The sequence below is a fragment of the Haliotis rufescens genome, unplaced genomic scaffold (genome assembly GCF_023055435.1).
Source record: "Haliotis rufescens isolate VD_foot unplaced genomic scaffold, xgHalRufe1.0.p SCAF_2, whole genome shotgun sequence".
Classification (NCBI taxonomy): Eukaryota; Metazoa; Mollusca; class Gastropoda; order Lepetellida; family Haliotidae; genus Haliotis; species Haliotis rufescens.
Genome location: NW_025963890.1, coordinates 42,414,474 through 42,433,960, shown reverse-complemented (window position 1 = coordinate 42,433,960; position 19,487 = coordinate 42,414,474). Strand labels below are relative to the sequence as shown.

Genomic DNA, 19,487 nt, shown 5'->3' with positions numbered 1-19,487 from the left:
AGGGGTAGTAAGCTCACCCCCACAGAACCATTGTAGTGAGTGAGTGAGTAAGTATGGTTTTACGCCGCTTTTAGCAATATTCCAGCAATATCACGGCGGGGGACACCAGAAATGGGTTCACACATTCTACCCATGTCGGGAATCGAACCCGGGTCTTCGGCGTGACGAGCGAACGCTTTAACCACTTGGCTACCCGACCGCCCCCAGAACCATAGTAGACCAGCATGTGTAGGATAAGAACAAGAAGAATGAGAGAGAGTTGAATGTTATAATTATTATACACAAAGACCAAATATAACATTTGAACTCCAATCCCAGGGTAAGTTCAAATAGCTAATTATTTCCGCGTCACATCAGAAGTCTGTTTTTGGCTTGTATTCCGGGTCTGGATGACCTGCTATTTCGGGAAGTGACATTTACTTTCACTTAATTTTCAAAGTCACAAGAGAGTGAGACTAACACCGACGCGACTTCAATCGTGCTTCTAAATTCGATGACAAGGGTCAGTAGACACAAGATAAAAATATAATCGCTTTTAAATTCAGTGTATGTACCTGAGTGAGTTAGTGAGTGAGTTGGGTTTAACGCCGCTTTTAACAGTATTGGTTCTTTTCTGAGATTGCAAAAGCAAGCAAATCCGTTGAGGTTTTGATTCCACTTGTCTCCAAAACATTTTTTAATGCAAAGAAAATCCTTGTCTTGATCGTGTTAAGGATTACGATAAATCTCTGAGATGGGGACCCGGTGTTACATTTGCTGGATCAAGCGCTGGGAACGACACCAAAACTTTCATGGGGGAACCAGTACAGCTGGCTGGGACAGAATGGCTTATTTCAATTCTGTTTTTGTTTTTTATGTTGCCCACCTAGTAATAACAACATCACGCATTGACTAAATCCACTTTGCTAGACCTTCTCTGTTGTGAAGTCACCTGTGATTATATTACCAACATACTTGGTTTGTGCGTTTGTGCGTTTGTGCGTGCGTGCGTGCGTGCGTGCGTGCGTGTGTGTGTCTGCTTGTACTAGTCCGGACTGATACCGATTTATAGTGCTAGCTCACTGAGATACCATGACAGTCCGCTCTCCGGGCGGGTGCTCTACCACAAGACAAAGGGGGCGGTTGGTTTTAGCAGAACATACATACAATGCAAATAACACTTCGGAGTTATTAAACCAAAATATTGCTTTATCGATAAGAGGTATGGGGTTGTTTTGAAATGTTGAAATTGAAACTGTACACTTTTTGTTTGTGCGTTTGTGCGTTTGTGCGTGCGTGCGTTCGTGCGTTCGTGCGTGCGTGCGTGCGAGCGTGTGTGCGTGTGTGTGTGTGTCTGCTTGTACTAGTCCGGACTGATACCGATTTATAGTGCTAGCTCACTGAGATACCATGACGCGTCCGGGGCCCGAACCCCGGACAGTCCGCTCTCCGGGCGGGTGCTCTACCACAAGACAAAGGGGGCGGTTGGTTTTAGCAGGACATACATACAATGCAAATAACATTTCGGAGTTATTAAACCAAAATATTGCTTTATCGATAAGAGGTATGGGGTTGTTTTGAAATGTTGAAATTGAAACTGTACACTTCTTGGCGTGTAAGTGGTGTCTCTAGTCCTAACCATATTGTGTGAGTGAGTGAGTGACTTCTGTTTAACGCCGCTTTTACCAGCATTCCAGTTATATCGCGGCGTGTCAGCTTAATGTGGGAGGAAAGCCCGAAGTGATGCAGGTCCCAGACGTTTACCACGTCGGTGAAACCCACGAGCACGGGTATGGTGCTGACAAACCTGGAAACATAATCGGGGCGAACCGGGATTCGAACCTACAATCATAGTTTTCTGGCGTGCCCCCCCCCCCCCCCCCCCCCCCCCCCCACAAAAAAGAGAGAACTGCACACTGAGATGGCAATCAGAGGCAAATCCAATTTGTTTGTTTGTTTGATGTTGAACGCCGCACTCACCAATATGCCAGCTATATGACGGCGGTCTAAAACTAATCTGGACAAGACAATCCAGTGATTGACATCATGAGCATCAATTCACGCAATTGGGATCCGATGACATGCATCAACCAAGTTAGCAAGCCTGACCACCCGATTCCTTTAGTCACCCCTTACGACAAGCATGGGTTGCTGAAGACCTATTCTACTCCGGATCTTCACGGATCGCAAATCCAGTACTGAAACATGGAATCATTTTGGTCATTATCAGAGTATTGTAAGTGTGAAAAACGGGAATTACGTAATTCTTTTGAAGCATTCATTCGTCTAGGGTGATTGTTTATAACGTTTGTAAGCAACCGAATTTCATTGCTTGAATGTTTTGCGAAGCTTATAATGCAACCCAGTCAGAGCGAGAGAACGAGATGTATATATGAATGAGACAACGGGGATGGGAGCATGAGTGAATATGTTGTTCAATATTTACGTCCAAGTCATTTGGGCAAACCCAGCGAGTATAAAAATAGATCCAGCTCACGACAGCAAGAGAGTCTTCGCATTAGGTATGTATTATACCCCTTGTCTCTAAACCACATGCCTTATAGCATTCCAAATATTTTGTTAAAAGTTATGAACCTGTAAACACATATTCCGTAGTTTGCCTCTGACGGAGCATGTGAAAGCCGGTGTAAAATTAGCATCGGACATTTAGTGCGTGGCTGCTTGTGCTAGACTTTGTTTGTTGTTGAACGCCGCACCCATCATTATTCCAGCTATATGACGGCAATCTGTAAATAATCGAGTCCTGAACAGAAAATCCAGTGATTGACATCATGAGCATCGATCCATGCAATTGTGATCGATGACATGTATCAACCAAGTCAGCGAGCCTGACCACCCGATCTGGTAAGTCGCCTCTTACGACAAGCATGGGTTGCAGAAGACTTTTTCTACCCCGGAATCTTCACGGGTCTGGTGCTAGTCATATACGATACAAGATAGTATTTTAGAATTTCTTTACTAAATTTACTCATTATTTAAAATATAAGCGACAAAACCGTTCCATTAACAAAAGAAGTGTCTGCTCAAAGCAGAATCCATTGTCAATATGTACCATGCCATGATTTGAGTTGCCATTGTGGCATATGTATTATCACGATCAGACCAACAAACACATGAGTGAATTTGTTGTTCAATGTTAACGTGATTGGGGAAAACCCATTGAGAATGAAAATAGACCCAAGTCAAGACACTATTGGAGTTTTTGCACTAGGTATGTATTATGCCCCTTGTTTCTTGGCCACTTATACAGTATTCGAATTAGCACGGAAAGGTTTGAATCGTAGCTGTGTATTAATTTTGTAAACAGTGAATGTCGGATAAGTGAGGTGGGGTCAAATGGGGTTTAAGGTCACCATAGTCAGATAATTGCGCTTGCATCGGGTGTGATTTTGCATGTACTCTTCAGGACCAACGTCGGTTTTAAAGTACTGAGATACCATGCCGGAGTGAGGTTAGGTAAGATGAAATGGGATTTAACGTAGCGTCCAAGATTATTGCACATATATAGCAACGTGCATGCACGTGTGTGTGCGTGTGTGAATGTATGAGCGTGTGTGTGTGTGTGTGTGTGCGTGTGCGTTCGTGCGTGTGCGTGCGTGCATGTGTGTGTGTGTGAGGGTTATGTTTGTACTAGTACGGACGAATGCCGGTTTTGTAGAACTATCTAACTGAAATACCACGCTGGAATTTTACCATTCCGGACTCCGAGCCTGCCAGTGCTTATTGTATCCCCTTAATGCCAAGCTCCAGGCAGGGTAACAACAAGTACCATTTTAAAGAGTACTTTTGTATGACGCGACCGGGGATAGAACCAACGAGCGTTGCTCACGCGGTCAACCCCTGGTTTTCCTTATCCACATTCTACTCATTAGCAATATGTATACGTATGTCAACTTCTCAAAAAAAGCCATTACACGCTGTTGTATATCAGGCCAGTATCGTGTAATATATCAGGTGGAAATGTTTCTGTTAGCGTACAATATAATTCTTGTTAGGCTGTTTTACAACCACCTCTTATTACACTATCTTCAATGTGGAGGTTTAGTACCCATATTACACTATCTTCAATGTGGAGGTTTAGTACCCATATTACACTATCTTCAATGTGGAGGTTTAGTACCTCTTATTTCACTATCTTCAATGTGGAGGTTTAGTACCTCTTATTACACTATCTTCAATGTGGAGGTTTAGTACCTCTTATGGGGGCACGGGTGGCCCAGTCGTCTAAGGCGCAGCGATTCGCTGTGCAGAGTTGCGTCCCTTGGGCACGCAAGAAATCTATGTATGTTGATTCGAATCCCGGTTCGCCCCGATTATGTTTCTAGGTTTGTCAGCACCATACCCGTGCTCGTGGGTTTCACCGAAGTGGTAAACGTCTGAGACCTGCATCACCTCGGGCTTTCCTCCAACATTAAGCTGACACGCCGCGATATAACTGGAATAATGTTAAAAGCGGCGTTAAACCCAACTCACTCACTCACTAGTACCTCTTATTACGCTATCTTCAATGTGGAGGTTTAACATATCAGTACCGTTTTCACTTACCTTAAAACAGTTTGCCTTTTATTAATTTAGTTAAAATGTTAAATCCTTAGTTTTAGAATTGTTGAAGATTGGTGTAATTTTAATTATTTACACTTTCTGGGTTTATGGCATCTTTAGAAAGAACTTTTATTACTTTAAATCTGAAGAAATATAGACATTTACTTGAAATTGGTCATTTTTACATTTTACACTTTGTATTTACAGTATGAGGACATCTATGATATCCCTTATCCTTTTTATATAATGCTGGTGGTCATCTGTGGTGTCCTTTACATTTTGTGAATACAGCATGTTGTCATCTATGATATCCTTCACAACTTGTATATACAGCATGTGGCAATCTATGGTATTCTTTACACTGTATATACAGCATGTGGCCATCTATGGCATCCTTTTCACTTTGTATGTATAACATGTGGCCATGTATGTCATCCCCTTCACTGTATATACAACATGTGGTAATCTATGGCATCCTTTACACTTTCTATGCATAACATGTGGCCATCTATGGCATCCTTTACACTGTAAATATAACATGTGGCCATCTATGGTAATCTTTACACTGTATATACAGCATGTGGCCATCTATGGTATTCTTTACACTGTATATACAGCATGTTGTAATTCCATATTATCACTTACACTGTATATACAACATGTGATAATCCTTGATATCCTTTACACTTTGTATGTATAACATGTGGCCATCTATGGCATCCTTTACACTGTATATACAGCATGTTGTAATTCCATATTATCACTTACACTATATATACAACATTTGATAATCCTTGATATCCTTAACACTTTGTATATGTAACATGTGGCCATCTGTGGTATTCTTTACACTGTATATACAGCATTGGGAAATCCTTGATATCCTTTACACTTTCTATGCATAACATGTGGTCATCTATGGCATCCTTTTCACTTTGTATGCATACCATGTGGTCATTTATGGCATCCCTTTCACTATATATACAGCATGTGGCCATCTATGGCATCCTTTACACTGTATATACAGCATGTTGTAATTCCATATTATCACTTACACTGTACATACAACATGTGATAATCCTTGATATCCTTTACACTTTGTATGCATAACATATGGCCATCTATGGCATCCTTTACACTGTAAATATAACATGTGGCCATCTGTGGTATTCTTTACACTGTATATACAGCATGTGGCCATCTATGACATCCTTTACACTGTAAATATAACATGTGGCCATCTGTGGTATTCTTTACACTGTATATACAGCATGTGGCCATCTATGGCATCCTTTACACTGTAAATATAACATGTGGCCATCTGTGGTATTCTTTACACTGTATATACAGCATGTGGCCATCTATGACATCCTTTACACTTTGTATGTATAACATGTGACTATCTATGGCATCCTTTATACTGTATATACAGCATGTTGTAATTCCATATTATCACTTACACTATATATACAACATGTGATAATCCTTGATATCCTTTACACTTTGTATGTATAACATGTGGCCATCTGTGGTATTCTTTACACTGTATATACAGCATTGGGAAATCCTTGATATCCTTAACACTATGTATGTATAACATGTGACTATCTATGGTATTCTTTACACTGTAAATATAACATGTGGCCATCTATGGTATTCTTTACACTGTATATACAGCATGTTGTAATTCCATATTATCACTTACACTATATATACAACATGTGATAATCCTTGATATCCTTTACACTTTGTATGTATAACATGTGGCCATCTATGGTATCCTTTACACTGTAAATATAACATGTGGCCATCTATGGTATTCTTTACACTGTATATACAGCATGGGGAAATCCTTCATATCCTTAACACTATGTATGTATAACATGTGACTATCTATGGTATTCTTTACACTGTATATACAGCTTGTGGCCATCTATGGCATCCTTTACACTGTATATACAGCATGTTGTAATTCCATATTATCACTTACACTATATATTCAACATGTGATAATCCTTGATATCCTTTACACTCTGTATGTATAACATGTGGCCATCTATGGTATTCTTTACACTGTTTATACAGCATGGGGTAATCCTTGAAATCCTTTACACTTTGTATGTATAACATGTGGCAATCTATGGTATTCTTTTCACTGTATATACAGCATTTGGCTGTTTGCACACATTATTACGTTATTGCTTCCTTTCTGAAAGCAAGGACCCTTTAATTATGAGTCGTATCTAAACTGATCCCAATCGAGTAACATAATGGACTACTATCCCCCTTGTCACACTGCAACTCGCAAAGTAATATGTAACATTGGGATAATCTTTTAAATACATCCATTTTAAAAATTTCAATTTTAAGAGGAAAGTTAATTTAAAATTAAACTGACCTCACTTAAAGAGTTATTTTGTTAACCGATGGTTTTTGTGTTGCAGTATGCCGATGTCTTCCTTTCTCCAGTAACAGAAGGATGGGCGGTTTGTATGGCACAATAGTTTTCTTCGTGTGTTTGACAGGTAGGATTTCTAGTCCACATCTCAATATAATGAAGTCTTTGTTATTTAACGCCGCACTCATATTTCAGCTGTATTGTGGCGGCCCGTAAATCCCCGAGTCTTGACCTGATAATCCAGTGATTGATTTGAGAGATGATCCATGTCAGCGAGTCGGTCCACCCGATCCATTTAGTCGTCCGTCCGTTGTAATCTGTGATTATTAAGATCACTTCTTAACTACAAGGCTTTTGAACGTAAATAATACCGTTGTGATCCAAGCAATGGTGTCTCTTGTAGTGATCACAGAATTTTTTAACATGTCCACGAAGGTAGCCCGTTAAAATGTCGGTTGTGTCAGTGTTCAGAATGTAACGTTGTGGATTTAGTATGCAGTAAGTGGTACGTACGTGTGGAATGGAATAACATATAATACATGGCGGCCTATTCACGAAGCCGTCTTAGCTATGACACGCCTTAGCGTCGTACGACTACAATTACGACTGCAATAAGAGCTGAACAAGAGAGATTGGTCTATGGATATACAACTTCTTTATTACAATGAACGACCGCCTCCGTGGTCTAGTGGTAGAGCGTCCGCCCGGAGAGAAGAAGGTCCGGGGTTCGTTTGCCGCGTCATAACCAAAGACGTTAAAAGATGGTACTTGTTGTTACCCTGTCTGGCGCTCGGCATTGAAGGGCTAAAACAAGAACTGGCCGGCTTGGAGTCAGTATACTGTGTCTAATTTGGGTATTAATGTTAAACTGTGGCATGGTTTCTCAGTGTGCTAGCACTCTAAATCGACATCAGTCCGGACTAGTACAAGCAGCCACACACACACACACACACACACACACACACACACACACACACACACACACACACACACACACACACACACACACACACACGTCGCTATATAACTGCAATAATCTTGGACGCGACGTTAAACCCCATTTAACCTGACGTGAAAGCTTGATAACGGTGTTAGTATGAACATTGTAATGAAGAAGTTGTATGTCCACAGAACTATAACTAGATCTCTTGTTCATCATTCCAACTTCTAAATGCCAAGTTCTCTTCCATAAGAGCTATTCTTGAAGCTGTCTTAAACGACACAAGAGTATGCTGGGGCAGTGAGCTCTTTTGTGACGTAGGTAAAACATGCAGGAGGTTTCCCTCTGACGTCATCGATTATTTAGGGAATTCCCCGACTGCAATTCATGTATATATTTATATACCTAAATATGTACGTGTGAGTTTTGAAGATAAACACTGATTTTCATGAATAAATGCTCGTGTTGATTTGTTTTGGCCTGAGGGCGGTCTTGATCATATGTTGTCATGTATAGCTGATCAATATTGGACCCGTGAAGATTCGGGGTAGAATAGGTCTTCAGCAGCCCATGCTTGCCGTAAAAGGCGGCTAGGCTTGTCGGAAGAGGCGACTAACCAGATCGGGTGGTCAGGCTCGCTGACTTGGTTGATGCATATCATCAATCCCAATTGGGCGGATCGATGCTCATGATATCAATCACTAGATTGTCTGGTCCAGACTCGATTATTTACAGACCTCCGTCATATAGCTGGAATATTGCTGAGTGCGGCGTTAATCAACAAAGCAAACAAAGAAAGATCAATGTAGAATACTATCGTAGAGCTGTTGTCCGTTGTAGATAAATCTACGAAGCATGGAAGTTTAATATACAGAATTCGTAAGGACGATTTGACAAAAATTACAAAAATGTGACAAAAATATATGATAGTTAGCGAGTTGAAGATCACTGGCGCCGATTTCATCCTTGAAACTAACACTAAAGAAGTAAACATAGGATTTTATAAATATCCTGAATGGTTTTTGTGTGTGGATATGTTCAGAATTTCCTTGACATTTTGTAAGCTTTTGTCTGTAAACTGTCATTCTGCAGGATCTCACATCTTGCATAACGGAAACATATCTTCCAGGACAAAGCATACTGCATGTTATCAGTACGGCCACATGTCGAAAACAGACAGATTGCTCCACACGCTCTGGGCAAACATCCTTGAAGATATAACGATAGTGAATTTAAAATAATACTGTTGCAATCTCGTTAAATTTAGATCTGTATTCCCATGGGTTGCCTCTCTGATTCAAACCTGAGCATCATGGTAGACAACGACGGAAAATATAGCAAGGCAGCAAACATGACTTGTAAACATTTAATACAATCTGAACAGATAGATATTTTACGTATTTTTCAAATCTGAAAAAAACACTGTGGATTCTGTCTGCAACAGTGGGTGCACGAGGAACGATGTAATACATTGTGCACCTCGGCGTCGTGTTTCTCAGTGCATGGTTGTATCATATGCACAGCAAAGCAAAGTTTTATTGTCAACGTTCCCCTTTAGGCTTTGTTGTCTTTCTGTGTGCACTGATGTTATGTGTCCACTGATGTTCTGTGTGCACTGATGTTCTGTGTGCACTGATGTTCTGTGTGCACTGATGTTCTGTGTGCACTGATGTTCTGTTGCACTGATGTTCTGTGTGCACTGATGTTCTGTGTGCACTGATGTTCTGTTGCACTGATGTTCTGTGTGCACTGATGTTCTGTGTGCACTGATGTTCTGTTGCACTGATGTTCTGTTGCACTGATGTTCTGTTGCACTGATGTTCTGTGTGCACTGATGTTCTGTTGCACTGATGTTCTGTGTGCACTGATGTTCTGTGTGCACTGATGTTCTGTGTGCACTGATGTTTTGTGTGCACTGATGTTCTGTTGCACTGATGTTCTGTTGCACTGATGTTCTGTGTGCACTGATGTTCTGTTGCACTGATGTTCTGTGTGCACTGATGTTCTGTTGCACTGATGTTCTGTGTGCACTGATGTTCTGTGTGCACTGATGTTCTGTTGCACTGATGTTCTGTTGCACTGATGTTCTGTTGCACTGATGTTCTGTGTGCACTGATGTTCTGTTGCACTGATGTTCTGTTGCACTGATGTTCTGTGTGCACTGATGTTCTGTTGCACTGATGTTCTGTGTGCACTGATGTTCTGTGTGCACTGACGTTCTGTTGCACTGATGTTCTGTGTGCACTGATGTTCTGTTGCACTGATGTTCTGTGTGCACTGATGTTCTTTGGTACAAACTGTTCTTTCTTGCATATGGAGATTCGGGTAGCCTAGTGGTTAAAGCGTTTGATCGTCACGCCGAAGACCCGGGTTCGAATCCCGACATGGGTACAATGTGTGAAGACCATTTCTGGTGTCCCCCGCCGTGATATTGCTGGAATATTGCTAACAGCGGCGTAAAACCATACTCACTCGCCCACTCTTTTATATGACTTCTTTTCTTTGAATGATGTTCATGGGTTTTTGCTTTGCATTTTGACCTTTATTAGAACATTAAATAGTTTATATGTAATACTTAATTATTATTGACTGGTGACCTTTATGGTAACTGATTTATTTTTTTACCGAAATAAAGGAAAAAGGTAGATTGATTGTTATGCTATCATCTGTTATGGACTCGCTGTTACGCTTAAGTCATAATCGGTAAATGCGATGTTTGTGGCGTGTTTTCTAGGATCTGTTGTTTGTATTTTTAAAGTGGTAGTGGAAACCACTGGGTTTTTGTGGTCAGAAATGATACATAACTCCCATACCCTTGGGTAGCTGTCGTCAACAGGCCCTCTATTGTCCCCCATCTTCCCTATAGGACCCTGTCTAATCTGTGTCGTAAAGTTAAGATGAATCAGCGCTGAGATAACTTCGAGAATTGGCTTAGCTAAGATCTTTTTGGCTGCGACAACTTTACGAGAATCTCTGCGCTGGAACAGCTTTGTGAATCGACCGCCTGGTTTGTTTGTTTGCTGCCCTCAGCAACATTCCAGCTATATGACGGCGGTCTGTAAATAATCGATTCTGGACCAGGCAATCCAGTCACTGACATCATGGGCATCGATCAACACAATTGGGATACGATGACATGCATCAACCAAGTCAGAGAGCCTGACCACCTAATCCCGTGAGTCGCCTCTTAGGACAAGCATAGTCGATTTTTAAGCCAATTATGGTTTCCTGAAGACCTATTCTCTACCCGAATCTTCACGGGTGCGATCGCCTGGTATTATCATTAATTGATAGTGATTTATTAAGAGGATGCGTATGATACAGTCGAATTCGTACAAGGGAATTTTGGTAGAGATTTCTTATGATGTTTGACATTGTATTGCAATTTTTAGTTTGTGTTGCCCCTGCTATGACCTTTGACCTTCACCCTCACCCAGCCAATCATGAACTTGATCTACCTTATTTTTGGCGTAACCACTTGGCTTATGCATTTACAGGATCCAGGTTATGGCGTGTGCTGACTGAATGCCGATCCGATTTTAACATGGTCATCATGGCAAAAACTATTCCAAAAAGTATTATTTTCTCATTATGGAGAGAATTGCAATGACAAATAAGAAGCAATCGGTCAGTTTTTGCAATTCTCACAATTCTCCAAAAGAAAACATTTATCTTAACATTTCATTTGTTTGCAGGATTTGTGCTGACCAGAAACAAATCATGTCTCTCTTACAACGAGGCCACCAAGAAGTGTGAATGTTGCTACAGTGGGCTGACAGGACAGGACTGTAAGACCGAATGTCCCAACTGTGGCAGTAGCTATGTAAACAACAGATGTAAGAGATTTTGCCAGAATGCACCATCTTATGGTACGCTGTGTGACAAACAATGTCCAACTCCTTGCCTTCGTAATGGAGGTTGTGATGAAAGTTGTGCGACTCAATTGGACTCTACAAAAGGTATGCTAATTCAGATTTTTCATTTAGACAAGAAAAATCTATTTTTTCTATTTACACTGTTAACAGATAATTAAGTGATCATATACGTGGAATGTGAACTCAGCTATTCTCGTTCAATCGTTACATTCTATTTCTTAACCCTCATTCATTTATGAAAACAGGAACCTTATTTCTCATACGTATACTTTATTTTAAGCAAAATAATTTAATGGATACCTGATAATTGCCAGTCAGTGAAGAAGCTCTCTTGTCATGAAGTATTCATTTTTACTGCCTACCTTAATCCCTATTAACACAAGAATGGTAATTAATTTAAAGTATTTAAAAACATAAAACAGATATACATGGCAAGCAAGAGCCATGTCCATCGGGTTGCTTTCACGAAAGAATCTGAGACAAGAACTGTGATAATTCTGGAGCATCAAGATCACTCCCAGCAGGGCCTGTTGCATCCTCATATTGTAGGTTACATTGTCAATACAAATATTGACAGTTTCCAACAAGGGATCTTCCATCCTCAATGGGGAGGTTACATTGTCAATACTACATATTGACAGCTTCCACCAGGGGTTGCTCCGTCCACACAGGGTAGATTACATTGTCATTATTACATGTTGACAGCTTCCATCATGGGCCGTTCCGTCCTCACAGGGTAGATTACATTATCAATACTACATATTGACAACTTCCAACAAGGGATTTTCCATCCTCACTGGGTAGGTTACATTGTCAATACTACATATTAACAGCTCCCAACATGGCCGGATGCATCCTCACAAAGGAGGTTACATTGTGAATACTACATATTGACATCTTCCAAAAAGGGGTCTTCCATCCTCACTGGGTAGGTTACATTGTTAATACCACATATTGACAGCTTCCACCAGGTTCTGCTATTGAAATTAATGGGACCGTGAATTAAATGCGGAAAGTGCGAGTGGTCTTTGCTCGCATGAATTGAACTTCGCATTTATGTCTTCAAAATGACTATCAACAATAAGACGGCCTCACTGCACACTTTGGATAACGGAAATACCAACTTGAATATAAACACAAACAACCATCTATTCCACATTACGGTTTATTGAGCAGCAGTTGCAACAAGTAAATAACGCTGTCATTCAAAGAATAGAAATTACACAATTGGCATCCGGTGAGTTACCACTGCTGGGGTCAAAAGTTCTACCCACTCGTGTCAAACTAGGTATCACTGACCACTACAGCAGTCCAGACAGATTCCCTCCATGCAGCACTGCATCTATCTATCATCTTGTATGAGCTTCAATGTTTCCTGATTCAGACAAGAGACCATCAACTGAACGCATTCCCCTGAACTCCCAGACAGTACATGGTAAGGTTTAAACCAGTTTATGTATTTGTATTTGTTTCACGCCTCTCACAGCAATATTCCAGCTATATAACGACGGTCTGTTAATAATCGAGACATTCCAGTGATTGACACCATGAACATCGATTTAAGCGATACGATGATGTGCATCAACCGAGTCAGCTAGCCTGACCACCCGATCCCTGTAGTCGCCTCTTACGACAAGCATAGATCTTCACCGGGGTTATGCCTGTGTATGAAGAAGGCAACACAATGTTGAACTTTTATTTCAATGGATGCTTTTTATGAAATGCTTTTTAAAGATATGTTGTTCTGCTCCGTCCTTTCTGTGTACTATTGACACAGACATTTAAAGAGAAAGGCAACTGATCAAATTCTACGTTTTGAATAACCACCGATAAATGCTTAGAAATTGTTACTGATGATCAAATTTACATTTACAGAGTTTGGTGTATAAAATAGTATCATAATCAGTTGTCTGTCTGTTGCAGGGCCAGCTTCCCTTCGTCCTATTGAAGGGGCTCTCATCACGTTGGCAGTGTGTGCTGCTGTTTTTATTGTTGCCCACATCATCACTGGAATGAAGAAAGTCTGCACAAAAAGGTAATTTCAATATTTCAAAGTCTACACACTCTGCGTCACTTCTTTATCAGATCGGTTAAAAGGACCGATGATTGTATATTCGTAACTGATCATGTACAAAATATAGACTTGCACAGTTTTTGGTTGAGTAAATAAATTAAGGGTGACAAAACACTTTCAATAATCATAAGAAATCTTTGTTCCAAGCTGAGTCCACCGAAAGAATCCGACTATATCATAACCATGTGTTTATGAATCAGTATGAAATAGTAATGATACTAGGTGTATACTGCAACACCGCTGGCACCCGTCACAAACACATGAAAAGGCAAGTCAATTGTTCACTCGTGAACTTTGTTATCACAACTACGTGTCAGAAGGACAATTAACCAAATATAAAAATTTATGGAGTTAATAATATTGACAATGCAAGCAAGGGGAGGTAACAATCTTTCCGCAAATGATCGACACATCGTAAAATCAGAACGGCGCGATTCTTGTCCGTTTTCAATTTGCAATGTGTTCGGAACGACCATGATTTAAAAAAGAGCACTTTCACCCAGAGATCTAAATTTCACCATTCAAACAACGATCAGATGTAATAGATTATCAATTCTTATTTATGTAATCAATTTTCTGCATGCATAATTTAGACACGTACATAAGCTATATATTTCATAATGACGCCATAATGGATTTTCTTCTGTGTTGGTATTTTCAATCATCAGCTATATGTTTTAGCAAGAGTTGATGACTTTTCTCTCATCCATCCCACTGCTTAATATGTTTTAACAAAGTAATCTATATTCATGTATCCATTTAGCATACTTGTATTCCTCATAACCTTGCAATATCATTTTTTAGCAACAGTTTTAAAGGTAATACTTTCGGCATGTACAACCCATAGCTCTAAGCATATATTTCGTATGAACAATCACCAAATGTTTTGTTGCCAGGTTGAAAGCTCTTTACGACAAGTGTAAAAGTGGTAAGTTCAATAGTATTCTTAACATCCCATTAAATGCCATAGGTAACGATGACTGTCATGGTCTACTGGTGAGGTAGTTTGGTATGTTTGTTTCTGTTAAGTCGTAAGCAACCACCATCGAAGAATATATCTTACTGTTACCATTCACATAACACACTGGTATAGAGTTGTACAAGAATGTATTTATGTTCACAATAGGCCACATCTGGACATACATTGTTTCACTGTGGTGTACTGGACAATGACATGCATATTGTGTTTGAAATACAATGATAAACTGTAAATCTTGAAATTAACGCGAACTTGAAAGCGAGTGGTCTTTGCTCGCATGAATTAAACCTCGCATTTATGTCTTCAAAATGACTATCAACAATTAGACAGCTTCACTGCCCACTTTGGATAACGGAAATACCAACTTGAATATAAACACAAACAACCATCTATTCCACATTACGGTTTATTGAGCAGCAGTTGCAACAAGTATATAACAATGTCATTCAAAGAGTAGGATTTACACAATGGGCATCCGGTGAGTTACCACTGCTGGGGTCAAGAGTTCTTCCCACTTTTGTCAAACTAGGCGTTAATGAGTACAACCGCAGTTCAGACAGATCCCTCCATGCAGCACTGCATCTATCTATCATCTTGTATGAGCTTCAATGTTTCCTGATTCAGACAAGAGACCATCAGCTGAACGTATGCCCCTGAACCCCCCGACAGTACATGGTAAGGTTTAAACCCGTTTATGTATTTGTATTTGTTTTACGCCTCTCACAGCAATATTCCAGCTATATAACGACGGTCTGTTAATAATCGAGACATTCCAGTGATTGACATCATGAACATCGATTTACGCGATACGATGACATACTTCAACCGAGTCAGCTAGCCTGACCACCCGATCCCTTTAGTCGCCTCTTACGACAAGCATAGATTGCTGAAGACATAATCTAACCAGGATATGACTGTTTGTTTTACGGTTAAATGATTGGCGTGAACATGTGGGTTATCTCCCATATGCCGGTATGACACATGTGGGTATACTGCATAGTTAACAAAGATCTCCGTTAATGACCTGTTTATACGTCAGCATATTCACTGGGACTTAGAGTCATATTCTTTATTCACACACGTAACTTGGAAGATGGTTGAAGATAAATATAAATAGAGAATCTCACCCGAGTGTCTTTTGATATCAAATATATCAACACGAGTTGATAAAAGTGGAAAAATTCCGAGGCTTGCCGAGGATTTTTGCCACTTTTATCAACGAGTGTTGATATATTTGATATCAAAAGACACTCGGGTGAGATTTTATTTATCATCCAACATCATTCGTCCAACTTTTTCAATTTGTAGACAGTAATTAGCAGTGTTTTCAGTGTAAAAAGTACTGCTAACAGCTTCAGTAGCAGAGCCATTAGTGATGTCATTTGATTGTGACGTCATGGTAACCGGTGACGTCACAATGGTCTGCAAAACATTGTGATGTAATTTCACTGCAGCGATATCTACAGTGTAGATATCGCTTGATCTAATCCAAGCGATATCTCCTGTGGAAGCCAGTTTTGGATGATAAAATACAGTAAACTACGGTTATACCGAACTCAAAGGGACCTCTAACTTTAGTTTGTTATAACCGTAGTTCGTTATAAGCATATATACAGCATAACTATAGCAAATAGTCGAGACAAAAAAACAGTTTGTTATATCCGCCAGTTCGTTACAAGCGTGTTCGTTATAAACGTACTATACTGTATATATGATTTTTCAGTGCCTCACCTGGAAGGTAAATAATGAAGTTTGCGCTATATAACGTTTATTTCTATAACATACTTAAGCATGTACATATCATGTTTATCTACGTGATAACACGTACGTGTGTAATATGTGAAGACGTTTGATGCACTGTTACTATTTCAAGGTGAAGTCAGTGATTCCACAACACAGACTGAAGTAGATGGTGCTCCATCACCACCAACAGATTTCCTTCACAGTGAAAGCACTATGAATGTAAGCAGTGATCCTTACTACTAAATACTTTTTACCTTGATTGTTTCATGTCTAACTATGTTATGTCAGCACACACACACACACACACACACACACACACACACACACACACACACACACACACACACACACACACACACACACACATACCCACCCACTCAGACCCACCCACCCACCTACCCACCAACCCACCTACCTACCTACCTACCTACCTACCTACCTACCTACCTACCTACCTACCTACCTACCTACCTACCTACCTACCTACCTACCTACCTACCCACCTACCTACATATAGACACTCGCATGGTTTATTATCTATATTAATATGTCATACATTATACAGTTCAATCACTTCAAGCTTGATATTCTCTTGATTTTCAGAAGAAGGACTCATCTCGGTTAGTTCCAGAACAGCCTCAAAGAGAAGAGTCCCGTTGTTACCAGATCAGTGAGCCAGTGGCCGAGTCAGAACAAGACTTTGACGTGCACACAGGATGAGCAATACAGTTGGGAAGCTATCATGGTACAGCTGGTGCCATCAGTAACATTGTTTAGGGATTTTTTCTATTTCCAATTAGTTCTAAGAAGTCCAACGCTAACTCTATCTATCATTGTATCATCAGTGCATCATTGATATAGGGTAGAATATATGTTTTTCTATGAGGTCACCTCTGTTGATAAAGCCAGCCGTATCGTATCGAGAGACGGTAAAAAAGGGGTACTTATGTGGCGCTCAGCAATAAGGGGATACAACAAGGACTGGTCGGCTCGGAGTCAGTATGCTGTGTCTCAGTAGGGTATTCATGATAAAGTGTTTGATGTCACCTCATAAGTGAGTATGGTTTTACGCACACACACAAAATGGACTTAGCATTGGGTCACTGCCCAAAGATAGACTAAGTATTGAATCACCATGCCAACATGGCCTTAGGTCACTGCTCTACAATGAAATAAGTATTGCGTCACCACCCTAAGATGGACTAAGTATTGAATCACCATGTCAACACAGTATTAAGTCACTGCTCTACAATGAACTAAGTAATGCGTCACCACCCTAAGATGGACTAAGTATTCAATCACCATGTCAACACAGTATTAAGTCACTGCTCTACAATGAACTAAGTACTGCGTCACCACCCTAAGATGGATTTAGTATTGAATCACCATGTCAACACAGTATTAAGTCACTGCTCTACAATGAACTAAGTAATGCGTCACCACCCTAAGATGGACTAAGTATTCAATCACCATGCCAACATGGTCTTAAGTCACTGCTCTACAATGAACTAAGTATTGCGTCACCACAGATAGACTAAGTATTTATCTGTATTCGCCACACCGGAAGATGGACCAAATATTTGTTTATCACCCAAAGACCGTTCAATTATCCAAAATTCCCATATTCAATTACCCAGGAGTTTCATTTTCAGTTACCCATAAGTTCCATATTCAATTACCTATAAGTTCCGTATTCAATTACCCATAAGTTCCATATTCAATTACCCATAAGTTCCGTATTCAATTACCCATAAGTTCCATATTCAATTACCCATAAGTTCCGTATTCAATTACCCATAAGTTCCATATTCAATTACCCATAAGTTCCGTATTCAATTACCCATAAGTTCCATATTAAATTACCCATAAGTGCCTTATTCAATTACCCATAAGTCCCATATTAAATTACCCATAAGTTCCATATTCAATTACCCATAAGTTCCGTATTCAATTACCAATAAGTTCCGTATTCAATTACCAGTAAGTTCCATATTAAATTACCCATAAGTTCCGTATTCAATTACCCATAAGTTCCATATTAAATTACCCATAAGTGCCATATTCAATTACCCATAAGTCCCATATTAAATTACCCATAAGTTCCATATTCAATTACCCATAAGTTCCGTATTCAATTACCCATAAGTTCCGTATTCAATTACCCATAAGTTCCATAGGAGACATGGGCCTTAAAATGGGTGTTGCTAAAGCTACGTATTTCTTGGGTGATGTCATGTCATCTTGAATTTAGTCTCTGCAACATAGGGAGGCAACTGTGTTAACAGTAGACTTGAAAACCGCTTTAGACTGTCGGCGAGGTCAGATGTGTGTCATCTGTCGCTCTCGCTTTTTTGGGGGGTCAGATATCGTCAAATTTCGTTCTTTTGGTTTTAACGAGATAAAATATCATCAAGGTAAATTTAAATTACTGCCATATAATATTAGCTTACTTTGTTGCCATATTTGCACCCCACACATCCACACCACACAGACATACACGCAGACACAATACACACACCACAGCCACACGCACAGACATACACACACCACACATACACAGCCCACGCACGCACACGCCCACACACAGACACACCACACATACAGATACACACACCACATACACAAAGGGGCACATACACACACCACACATACACACACGGACACACCACACATTCACACATACATATACACACATCACATACACACAGGGGCATATACGCACACCACACATACACACAAGGACACACCACACATTCACACATACAGATACACACATCACATACACACAGGGGCATATACACACACCACACATACACACACTGACATACCACACGCTCACACATACAGATACACACATCACATACACACAGGGGCATATACACACACCACACATATACACACGGACACACCACACATTCACACATACAGATACACAC

The 19,487-nt window shown here is 40.1% G+C and overlaps 1 protein-coding gene across 2 annotated transcripts; it reads left to right on the top strand.

The window, feature by feature from the left end:
• Nucleotides 1–2,788: 2,788 nt before the first annotated feature.
• LOC124149407 lies at nucleotides 2,789–19,144 on the top strand. Of its 2 annotated transcripts, none has more exons than XM_048400007.1 (9): nucleotides 2,789–2,844; nucleotides 6,987–7,067; nucleotides 11,576–11,839; nucleotides 13,140–13,190; nucleotides 13,679–13,790; nucleotides 14,726–14,757; nucleotides 15,433–15,483; nucleotides 16,682–16,770; nucleotides 17,155–19,144. In XM_048400007.1, the coding sequence occupies exons 2-9, from the start codon at nucleotides 7,022–7,024 to the stop codon at nucleotides 17,269–17,271; spliced, it is 762 nt and encodes a 253-aa protein (XP_048255964.1). In that variant the 5' UTR covers nucleotides 2,789–2,844; nucleotides 6,987–7,021; the 3' UTR covers nucleotides 17,272–19,144. The 2 variants fall into 2 exon arrangements, with proteins under 2 accessions (XP_048255964.1, XP_046376925.1); XM_046520969.2 differs by lacking the exon at nucleotides 2,789–2,844 and adding an exon at nucleotides 2,888–3,211.
• The last annotated feature ends 343 nt before the right edge of the window (nucleotides 19,145–19,487 follow it).